The sequence below is a fragment of the Hydra vulgaris genome, chromosome 02 (genome assembly GCF_038396675.1).
Source record: "Hydra vulgaris chromosome 02, alternate assembly HydraT2T_AEP".
NCBI classification, from domain to species: Eukaryota; Metazoa; Cnidaria; class Hydrozoa; order Anthoathecata; family Hydridae; genus Hydra; species Hydra vulgaris.
Window position 1 is genome coordinate 29,577,321 of NC_088921.1, and position 12,680 is coordinate 29,590,000.

A 12,680-nucleotide genomic window follows, 5' to 3' on the forward strand; every position below is an offset into this window, starting at 1 on the left:
CATCAACATCAGATGATCCATCTTCACCACAGCACAGCTCATTATTTTCTTCTGATTTACTGTCCTGATCAGAGTCAATGCCGTCTATTTCCTCATTAGGTATGATTTTATTGTAAAACTCAAGATTTTGATTGTCTCTTATCAACACCATAATGAGAGTTCAATAACTTTTCTACATCCTTTATTTTCTTTGGGTTAATTTTAATTTGTGAATGAATGATTGGTAAATTAATTGAATTAAAATTTTTACCTTTCTTGGTCAATGACTTAAAAGCATTAACTTCTACTGTATAAAAAGGTTCACCTCTCACCTCGATAATTCTTGGTCTTTTTAACACAATGATTCTTTTACAACTACTTATTTTGAAATGCCAAGTAACATTATTTATTAGAATTGTTTTCAAATAACTTTTCCAATTAAAAATTTCATAATCTTCTTCTAAGTGGAAAACTGCAGAATGTTTTTCAATGACCTCCACATTCTCTTTGGGGCAAACAATGATCTTCTTCTTATTGATGACCTTTTCAATGGTGCCAAACACCCTATCTGGTGGGATAAAGGAGTGACCTGTCACTGGGAAATCCAGTTCCACTGTTTGAATATGAGGAGGAGCTTTATTGTGGAGCCAATAACTGATATGCCAATCGTTACTGTATTCTTATTTTGCCCAGGGCATCCATCACAACACAATCTGACTCTTTTTACGTTGCTAGACGTGCTTAAATTATTCAGAGAAAAATAAAGAGCAGATGCAATTTCATTTAATCCCTTAGATTGCTCCCCCTCTATCCAATAGTGAGAATCAATATTTTCTTTGTTAAGTGTATTATGAGAGCTCTCTTTTACAATTGTAAAATTATAAAAATTGAGCTGCCTCCTATAATATGCAGCTTGATCTGATAGTTTAGGTAAGACTTGGTTCTTCTCACAATCAAATGAGAGGGTAACAAGGTCATCACTTTCTTCCCTCAGCTTGTCAAAATAAGCATCAGCTCTTTGGCAATAGATGTTTAATTTCAAAATTATTTTTTCTCTGGCTTGGAGATCTTTTGTATTTTTGATTCTAGTTTTAAGTTCAGAACATGCAGAGCAGGTGTCAACTCTAGGGGTCCCAAAACCTAGATTTTAGTCTGTATTGAATATATTAGTAGAAAACCATTTGGTAACTTTTAATTGACTATCACACTTTTTGTTATACATTCTCCACATTGCAGCAGTTGAGAGTTCAGCTGGCAAGTACTGCCTACATTTTGAGTGTGATCTACAGTAGTGCTTTTCAATAACTTGAAATGATTCTATGAATTTATTTACTTTCTCTTTTTTCTCAACAAATTTCTCTGCTTTCCTGTCTCCACCTCTACTTTTGGCTGAAGTACCAGATTCGGGATATCTACTGATAACTCCAAGCAGTCTATGTTTTTTTATGCCTAATATTCCTAAAAATGTTCTCCTACAAACTGGTATTCTTATAGAGGAAGAGACAGCCTTTGTAACAAAATATTTTACAGTAAATTCTCTTTTCCTATTTGATTCACCTTTAACACGTTTCAGCTGTAGGGATGAACAATGCTTCAAAATGAAGTTGTCCTGGTCCATTTTTTTACTTGTTTGATAAAATCGCTCATTGAAAGTGGTGACATCACTCTGTGACAGGCAGTGACATTGGAAAGCACCCAATTTGTGCTTGCATGAAGGGATTTTTGGTGGACTCTTCTTTGAATACCTACAGAAAAATAGAAGTTAAAAGTTAATAAACATAATTACAAATAATACTTCATCAGTAATGCATGCCTAGCTTTCTTCTTCCTTGCTCATTTTGTGTTTTCAAGGTCTGCCACGCGTTTGACTGCAGTCTGCTTGTTTTTTTTTACTTTTCGATCCTTTTCAATCGCAAAAAGTCTGTAAATGTTTAGTTAATTAATATTTCATAAATATTTTCTACTTTTTCTATTACTTACATGACAAATCATGAAGAATTTGCAATTTCCAGAGGATAAAAGCATTAAAAACGAAAGAATTTTCAATATCAGCTGTTGTGATCATGTGGTATGATAAGTGCTTACCTATTGGCTAAAATAATAAACTGGTTTTGAAGCAGCTGCGCAAACAAAAAGAGTCGGTTTTGCACCATTTGCTGAATATATATATATATATATATATATATATATATATATATATATATATATATATATATGTATATATATACATACATACATACATACATACATACATACATATGTATATATATATATATATATATATATATATATATATATATATATATATATATATATATGAATTCAATTTATCTTCAGAAATTTACTGATACATATATTTTATGTCTAAGAAAAAAAATTACAAGTGTTCTAAAATATAACATACTATAAAGTATAGATGAACATTTTGTAAATGTATAATAAGTTAAAAATATATATATAACAGTAGAAATTAATATAAAAAGCAAGCATCATTATCAATCAAGTCTATTATAAAGTCAACTTTATCTTTCAGATGATGTTTCTGTTTCACTGTCATAATCTGCTTGAATAGATTTTTCTGATTCAATATAAAGATGTTTTTTAGAATCTCGATTCTTATTTGTATTTAGTCTAACATTCTTTTTATAACCACCTATGGGCCTGCGATAAGGACCTAAGGATTCATTGAAATTGAGATTACATAGTTTACTGAAACTATGTAATCCAATTTTAAACTACTCCAATTGAAAATAGAAATTTGGCTTTCAATTAAATTCGGTATCATGTAAAATTTCATTTAATTTTTAATTAAATCCGAAAGTTATTAATTTTTTTTAATTAAAAAAAATAAATAATTATGAAGTATATTTCATGTTTTATGTACTTCACCACACAGAAGCTCAGAAGCTTTTTTTGTCAAGGTTTGTGTTTCGGAGTTAATAACTTAATACACTAAACACTTAAAAATAAATTAGAAAATATATATATGTATATATATATATATATATATATATATATATATATATATATATATATATATTTATGTATGTATGTATGTATGTATGTATGTATGTATGTATATATATATATATATATATATATATACACATATATATATATATACACATATATAAATATATACACATATATATATATATATATATATATATATATATATATATATATATATATATATATATATTTATTATAAATTTCTTGCATTTAAAATAACTATGGTTAACAACTTTTCTTTCATGGCAATTACCTGTTTGAATATTAAACTAGAGGTATGGCAATTACCTGTTTGCATATTAAAAGTTTTTTTATCTTTAAAGCAGAGAGGGTTTTTTTATCCTTAAGGTAGAGAGCTCTTCCTTCACTGTAAAACTGATGTTTTATAGTGGTGGAAAAGCATGGTTACACAATATCCAAAGCTGGCATTTGTTTTTAAAAAAAATATACCCCATTCCAGGTTCACCAGTTTCTTCAAAAAGAGTTTTTTCTGCAACTGGTCAAGTTGTCAATTGGGCCCAAATCAATCTTAACAGCTACAATCAGGGGCTATTCTAGACCGTTTTTGACAGCAATTGTATTTGGGCACTAATGTGCCTGCATACAGCAATGTTTCTGGAAAATTTCTTTACGGCAGGCGCTGGCACAGGGGTACCGCTGCCCAAATTATTTTCCTAAAACAGCCCTTGACAATGTAGAAATTTGTAATTTGTTAATAGTCAACGTACTGGGATTCTGTATTATTAACAATATTATTAAATGTCTGTTAATTTGGCTAATGCATGACAAGTTCAATATAAAAATCTGAATTTCTCTTTCAATTAAATATGTTTTTTATTAAATATGTTTTTAAAATCTAAATTCGGCTTTCAGTTAAATTTGGTTTAAAGTTCCAAATTCATCTTTCAGTTAAATTCGGAATAGACATATGACCTAATTTGGACTACCCGTATGGTCTAATTTCATCATCCAGTTAAATTCGGATCTTGGCAATTCCACTTTATTGGTTCTTATCACCACCTCCATTTATGTTTTTCACAAACAATAATAACACTATGGTTCAGTTTGGAGGAAAAATTCTTGCCAAATGATAATTTTTTTTTCAATTTTATTTTCACAATATATGGTAATAATGTACAAATTAACCAATCCTTAAAACTGATTTCATCAAAACAATCAGATTTGGTTCAATGAAAGCGAGTATTCTTTGGACCATGTTTTAACCATGCATCTTATAAATAAATACTGTATATGGTGGCAAAATTTATCTTACATTGTTTCCACAAAACATTACAGAGAACTCAATCCTACAACTGTTCATTATTCTCTCAGGGTACTTCAAAAAAGTTTTACTGTACAATTCTGTGGTTTTAAATAAGCAGCAAATAACATTTTGACATCATCTTTATCTAATGGAAATCTCAATTAGTTATAACCATGATTCTAGTTGAAAATAAATGCTTCTCATCATGAGTGGATATGGTTGGTGCACACAATGCACAAGAAGACCTTCTTTTATGAATTGCTTCCATACACTCTTTCAAAAGAATGGTGTTAGACAAAATGTTGTAGGTACGTTTTCCAATATTATGTTTTTTATATTTACGAGTCACTATACTTAAAAAAAAGTAAATATAAATAACACGAACAAATTACTCTACAATTTTTAATTATAAAAATAAGTATGCAATTTATTTAACTTACTTCTATATTTAAATAAACTACATTTTATAGTTGATAGTGATATAATTATTATTATTTTTATTTTATCCATTTATTCAACCAAATGTTAAAAATTAAATTTTTTTATTATGATTTTACAAAACTAGGTTAGGTGTCACTCATATAGTAAAAAACTAATTATTGGAGTGACACCTAAACAAAATAAACAAATAATAGTAAATAAAAGCAAGCGTAAATTAAATTAATTAGTTTAAAAAAAATAACGATTGAGCTATAATAAATTAAATAATAAGACAAAAAAATATATGAAAACACTCAATAACAACAGCGAACAGCAATAAAAATAATTAACAGCACAAGTACAAATAATAACAAACTTTACGCAAACCAAAATGCAAAATACAAAAACTACAAAATGAAAACAAAAACTACAAAACGAAAAGGCAAACACAAAAACTTCTACAAAAAAAATAAATTAAAAAATAATTATCTTTTGTTATTTTTGGCGGAAACAGAAAGGCGTTGTAAATTTGTAGCGATTTATTTTTATGTTTTTTGTTAGTTTTTTTTTTATTATTTCAAAATTATTACTTTAGTCACTTATTGTACACTAATTAACTTTTCGTAATTAGTTAGTAAAAATAAATAGTTTTAAAATATTTGCTATATTAACAACAACAATAAAAAACAGTTCAGCTTGAAAATAAATAATTTTTAATATCATAAAATAAGTTTTATATAACATTTTTTTAAAAACGATCTAGGCTACTTTGAAATGAGTGTTATTTACATTGTCAAAGTTACAGCAAAAGAATTCAAACCTTTAGGGTAACTTTGACCACTTGTAAAAAAACATAAAAAGTTTTTATTTAAGCTCAAAAAAATGTGTATATCTTATTTGAACATTTTTTTTGTAAATAGATGGAAAACTGTGTTGTTCGCTCAAATTTTAATCTTCGCCCAGACAACATTTTGTTTCTTATTTTTTGGTTGTATTTTACCTAGATATAGTTTTTATTCTTTTGCTCTTGTATTGAAGAGCATTTGCAACAAGTTTCATCTTAATTTATATTGAAGAGCATTTGCAACAAGTTTTACCTTAATTTATATTGAAGAGCATTTGCAACAAGTTTCACCTTAATTTATATTGAAGAGCATTTGCAACAAGTTTCACCTTAATTTATATTGAAGAGCATTTGCAACAAGTTTCACCTTAATTTATATTGAAGAGCATTTGCAACAAGTTTCACCTTAATTTATATTGAAGAGCATTTGCAACAAGTTTCACCTTAATTTATATTGAAGAGCATTTGCAACAAGTTTCACCTTTTTGCAAGAAGAATATTTGCAAGTATAATAGTTAATTAACTATTCATAAAACAACTTTTAAATACATCAAAACACAATACTAAACCAGGTTCTCTTAAAATACAAAAATATATCAAAACACAATACTAAACCAGGTTCTCTTCAAATACAAAAAGCATCAAAATCCTAAAATTTGTACCCTAGAAAATCTAAACATTTCTGAGCGTTGTTGAGAGTATCCGACTGTGTTTGTCTATTTCTTGTCAATTTTTGTTTTTACCTGATCATAATGACAAAAATGAAAAAAATCGTACTATTTTCACACACACACACAAAAAAAAGAATTTTCTTCGTGCTGTTGTCGTGTTAAAGAGACTCTTACCCTCAACCCATGTTAGCCCCGCCTCTAAGTACGTGGAGTTGATCATCCACAGCTCTACTCCAACGTATTGTTACAACAAAAAATTAAATATTTAAATTTTTTTTGGTATCAGTATTTTCGTGGGCTTTTTATTTGTATGTGTGTACATCATTACAATACAAGTCATTATTTGTACGCGCGTACAATGACTTTCAAATTAAAAATTAATATTAAATGATAATAATTAAAATTTATATGTATTAAGTTTATCATTAGATAACTATAAGCAGCAAAGAAATTTAAAAATAATAGGCCGGATAAATAAAACAAAAGCAATTGTCTTTACTCACGTAAAGCTGAACAATTATTTAGCGTTTTTGGAGTAAATTGCTTAGCTTTGCGTGAATAAAAATTTGAGCGAATTTGCAAAAAATTTTATTCACGTCAAGCTGAGCAATTACTTCAAAAACGTTGAATAAAAGTAATTTTTTTTTTCTATTTACCCGGCCTATTATCGTATTTAAAACAACAACAAAGGTTTTTAGAGGGGATGGTGTACAAATTTGTGGCGTAATTTTAGAGGGCGAAGGGTCAGTAAAACGTAACGATTTGTTACTAGGCGGGAGAAGAGGTGTCCGAAATCGTCAAAAATTGCGAGACGTAATTTATGGACGACCCCTTATCCGTTTAAAAGTTAAAGTTGTATATTTAAAATATTTAAAAACGGCCAAAGTTACCCCAAAGTTTTACGGTATATGTTTTTTTGTATTCGCAATGCGGTGTCGTCTTTTGATGTTTTTTTATTCGGTGTCATTACATCACTTTGTATCCACTTAATTTCTAAAGCTAAAAGACCTCTCATTTTGAAAGATTTTTGTTTCATTTTTTAAGTCTTTTTAAGCTCTGTACAATCACGTTAATTACATACATGTGAACAAAAAACCAACCTGTGAAATGGCTAACACCAGGGGCGGCGCCAGCCTTTTTCGGTCTTTGAGATAGCTAACTTCCAGACATGGAGCAAACTCCAAACATTTATATGTTTATACTTATGTCAAATGAGGATGCTTTGCAAAAAATTGCGATGGTTGGAGCTTGGGGGGAAAAAAAACCTCAAAATTCTGCCCCTCCCTCCTGCCCTTCCTCCTGCCCCAAACGTGAGAGCAACAAGTTGATGAAATCTTTTTAAGTCTAGTTGAAAATAGTACAAAAATTATTTCATCAACTCGTTGCTCTCACGTTTTTTATTTCCAAGTTCCAACCATCGCAATTTTTTCCAAAGCATCCTTATTTGACATAATTATAAACATATAAATGTTTGGAGTTTGCTCCATGTCTGGAAGTTAGCTATCTCAAAGACCAAAAAATGCTGGCGCCGCCCCTGGCTAACACCCAGTTATGAAAACTATTGTTATTAATGTTGGTTTGCTGAGACATTCTAAACAGGATTTTAAAGGTATATTTCAAACAGGATTTTAAAGGTATATTTCAAGACATTCTAAACAGGATTTTAAAGGTATATTTATTGACTTGAAAAAAATTTTTCAAAAATATTCAAACAACTTTGTTACTTGAATTGCTAAAGTTACTTATGACGTCTTAAAGTCGCCTTTCTAATTTATAAACCAATATAATTTGCAATTTAAAAAACAAAAATAAAAAAAAGGTATTATAAATCCGACTTCTGTCTGAAACCTTTATTGCGCGATGTCAAGGCTTGGTTTTATAGAAAGTTATGCATTTAATTAAGTATTTAAAAATTGATTTTGATTTTCTAATTCTTTAGGTCTGTCTAAAATATGATAAACGTGAAAGACAGTCAGTGGAAGAACTTCTACAGCATCCTTTTCTACAACCCTAACTTATTAAATGACTTGTGATTATAATCAAATGTAAATTTTGTACCAAATTACCGGAAATTGAAAAAAATTAATTTAATTATGCGTGTAAAAGTACAGAAGTGTTTGTATATATGATGTATGTCTTATTAAAGATGGCTAGATAGTTTTGAAATCAAAAAATGTTTTATGTTGTGTATGCTGACTTTGATAAAATATTGCAAGGTTTTGGATTTACGCTGTAAAAGAAGTGATTAAAAAATAAAGTGGAATTTTGGAGAAAACTGGATTACCAAGTTCCTAGTAAATTAGAATCAAAAATAAAAAATATATACATAAGAAAACATATTAAAAAACGTTTAGCAGCAATAAAACATGGTGTGAAAAAGTTCAAATAGAAAAACTGCTAATACGCATTACAATAATACTTGATGCATTAAGAAAATGAGACGATTTTGGTCTGAATTTTATGCGCGCAGTTACGGAAGTCAAAATCCAGTTTTATTTGCTAATATATTTTATCAATCTGACGTGTTTTACTCGAGCAGAATTTCTTTGATTTTAAAAACAAAAACATTTTTTTAAATGTTAACATCTTAGATAAGCGTAGAATTACTGTATTATTTAAAAAGTATTATTTAATAAAAATGAAGTTATTTTACCATAAGCAGAAGAAACAAAAATAATATTTCAGTTTCAATGTATTTTAAGTTCTGCCGTGTTAAAAAACAAAGTATGCAACGTAGTATAAGTATAAATAAAAAAAAAGGTAAATAAAAAAATTATTTGCTCTGACCAAAAGATGTGATTTTTCATACTATTTTTTGTTATCTCCGTCTATCTCGAGTCACTTCCGAAACAGTGCTGTTTCAAGTCAGACGACATATTGTCTAAGGAGCTTTCCTTAGACAAACATTTCGGAACAACGTCACTATCGGCTTAAAATATTTATGATATGGAACGACATAAGACTTCAGTACCCCCTGAAAAAACAAGTTATTTTTATTTTCTAGAAAATAGCAACATTCTACCCCCTGCATAAAAAACGTTTGTTTAATTGTTTTAACAATCTTGTAAATACTTGTTATTTATAATTTCGTATAAAATATTTTAAAAATGAATAAGTTAATATTTTTTAGTTTAAAAATTTAAGTCTTTTATTATTTATCTTTCTTTCCAGAATTGATAAATTATTTTTGTTGCCTCTGAAGTGTATCTTCGAATGATGTCCTTTCTCTCTTAGACAAGTTTTAAAAACGCGCTTTAAACATAGTTGTAACTGCTCTTGCAGCCAACCTTCTATAACATTGTCACATCGTCGTAATCTTGTTTCTAGTTTTTTTTTCTATAAATCTAGAATGGGTGGCGTCTCTTGTGCCGTCTACTAAAATTCATTCTCGTGTTACTCATTCAATTAAGTCTCATCCTTTCACTGTTCCTAAGTGGAAAAAAAATTTCTCGTTTATTTTATTTTTTCGAATATCAGTTCTTTGAAACTTGTTCCCTTCATCTTATTTTCCTGATTCATATAATTTGCACCTTTAAAAGTATAATAATTTTAATTGCCTTTGTTTGCATGCCTTTGTTTATTTATTTTTCAATTTTTTCTAATTTTACATTAGCAAAGGTGGTTTATTCAAAAGCTTACAATTTACTTGAAAAACGAAAAAAATAGTTTGCTTAAAATAGTGACGCAGCTAAATCAGGTTAACAATGTAATTATTGATTACAAAATGGCTTTTAAATGCGTTTAAACTTTTGAAGAATTCTTTTTTTTTTAATCTTTACTTCCAGGAAGGCTTTAAGCAAGCACTATTAGAGTTGGAAGTTACTGAAAGAGAAAAAACGAAGCTTATAAAACAAGGTAACGATTAACAGACGACTTAAAAAATGAAACTGAAACTCAAATATATAAATGTTTCAACTAATTGTTAATATTTCATTTAAGTGTGTGTAATACACACACTTAAATATTGATATACATAATATTGTCATAAATTTATCCAAATCTTCAGTTTTAACAAATTAATACTCTTTTCTTCTTTTAAATCATCTCAAATTTTGTTCATGACAAGCAAAAAAGACGTAGATACTGAAAAATTTCTGTTTTGACCAAAGTGTTTTGCACAGTGTGTATTTAAATATGTATAGAGTATTAATTTGTTAAAACTGAAGATTTGGATAAATTTATTACTGCCGAAAAAAATGAGAAATTGAACAAATTAATCACTCGATATGAAATCCAAATCAAAACTCAATTGATAGACGTTAAGGACTATGGTGCTGATGTTAAAAAAAATTTTTTAAGTTTAAATTAAACACAATACTCGAAAAAAGCAATAGATGTTAATTAACACACATTACTTAAAATGCTCAAAGTACTCGAGAAGTTAATTAACACACAATACTCGAAATACAATAACACACAATACTCGAAAAAAAGCAATAGAAATTAATTAAATGGATCCTTTTACCAAAATACTTACTGATTAAACAATTCCGTTAATAACAATAATAACACTCTACTTTACTCAAGTAAAATGTATAATCACTAAATTTCTACAAGTAAAGTCACTCAAGTTTTAAGTCAAGTAAACAGTTTATAAATGAACGCAACAAATTTTAGAGGTCGAAAGAACAGTGTTCACCAATAACAAGTTATAAAGATAAAAGTATAAACAATATGAATAAGTATATTAAATAATAAAAAATATCCTGGCTTTCTGGACCCATAAAATATGGGTTTTGGTAAATCTATTCCACACAAATCATTTCTATATTTATTCCTTCCTTCAATATTTTATACTAGTAGAAAAATAATTTTAAAGAAAATAAAAGTTTAAATGTAAAATTTTTTTTCCTACAAGCAAGAAAGTTGTCTCTTAAATGTGTTAAACGCACAGACTTAACTAATTACCGAAGCGTAACTAAGCATTTCTATCGTGACATCTTTTTCGTGATAGATTTCTCCCACTGTTTTGATGTTTATAGAAATTTTAAAAATTCTCTCCCTTTTGTTTGTTATATTATATGATATATTTATATATGTTATGTATATTATATCAATTGAACTTTAAAAATGTTTTATTTTGTCTTTAAGAAAATTGAAAAAGAGTAAAGAAAAAAAAAATTAAACGTGCAAGCGAAAGGATTTGAATGCCCGCCTCTCATTTCGAAAGCGCAGCGAGCTAACCAATTCGACCACTAAGACATATTATTATAATAAATTTTAACACTATTCGATAAATAAAAGACCTTAACTTTATAAAATAGCAAATAAATGCGATAAATAAAATTAAGTAGGTATTGCCGCAATCCAAGTAAAAGTAAAACTGTTAAACTTGATATAATTTTTAAGATTATAAAGTTTGAAGTTTACTCAAGTTAGATATTTGCTTACACTTTTTTTTACATTTTCTTATTACTAAAGTGCCGACTCTTTCTCGCAATTAACTCTGGTGTAATGGCTGCCACGAGTTCCGTGTCAATCACTGAAAGTTGACCTTTACTATTAAGTTGCTCATTAATATACATTATGATATGATATACTACGCGTTTTTGCTCGTAATTAACTGGGGTTTTTTCTCTGATATAGAGTTAACAAATTTTTTTTTCACTTATTCATAGAGAAACAAAAAACAAAACAGAAATTAAAGGAAAAACAAAATTTTTGCTCATACTAATCAAAAAATCATTAACTTTGTTTTTTACATAAACTGCATAATCTAAAGCAGTCTGGCTTGTTAATCAATAACAATTGTTATTAAACTTTGTTCAATAAATAATTTCAAACCAATTTTAAATTATGTATCGGAGAAATGATTTAATGTCTGGTAGGAACAGTGACAACTTGATGTTGTTATGAATCTTTCAATTCTGGTTTGTACAGCAATATTATTCTCAGTAGACCGCCTTGGACAAAGCTAGCCTAAGAGACCGACATTATAAAGAATGAATTTTTTTTTTTTTTCATAAACCATTTAAACCAGAATTATATTCATATTGAGCGTGCAAAGAAGTAAACCGTAAAAACGTTTCTGCCTTGTATTGGTTTTTATATGCGCGTGCGCGCGCGCGTGTGTGTGTGTCTTAAAAGTTTAACGAATTTGAATATGCTTCTACTTCGAAATTTTATTTATTATTTATGTAAAAAAAGTTTAGATAAATTAAAATCATTTGTTAAATTTAAGTATTATTAAGTATGGTTTCCTTTCAACTTTTAAACTCTGGTTTAAGATTTTTGAACATATTTAGCGCTGAAAAAATTCTTTAAAAAGTAACTGACGCAAGAAACGTTCAAAGTTAGTTTGTTTTTGAAATAAGAATTTATTATACTGTTTAGGACTTTCCCAAAAATATTCCGCTCATGTTTATGTTGTCAATAAAGGATTGTTGTCAATAAAAAGTCATTGTTAATATAAAAATGGATTTCAAAATAATGCGAATTACGTTATTTAAACTAACTTAAGTAACACTTTTAATTAGTTACATTGGTTTTA

At 28.1% G+C, this 12,680-nt stretch overlaps 1 protein-coding gene across 1 annotated transcript in view; it reads left to right on the forward strand.

The window, feature by feature from the left end:
- LOC100204319 (uncharacterized) overlaps positions 1-8,874 on the forward strand; it is a 32,470-nt gene extending 23,596 nt beyond the window's left edge. Inside the window, exon 8 of the mRNA XM_065790526.1 lies at positions 8,130-8,874. Within this exon, the coding sequence (XP_065646598.1) occupies positions 8,130-8,204 (75 nt within the window). The 3' untranslated portion in view covers positions 8,205-8,874. The remainder of the gene's footprint in view (positions 1-8,129) is intronic.
- Positions 8,875-12,680: the final 3,806 nt, after the last annotated feature.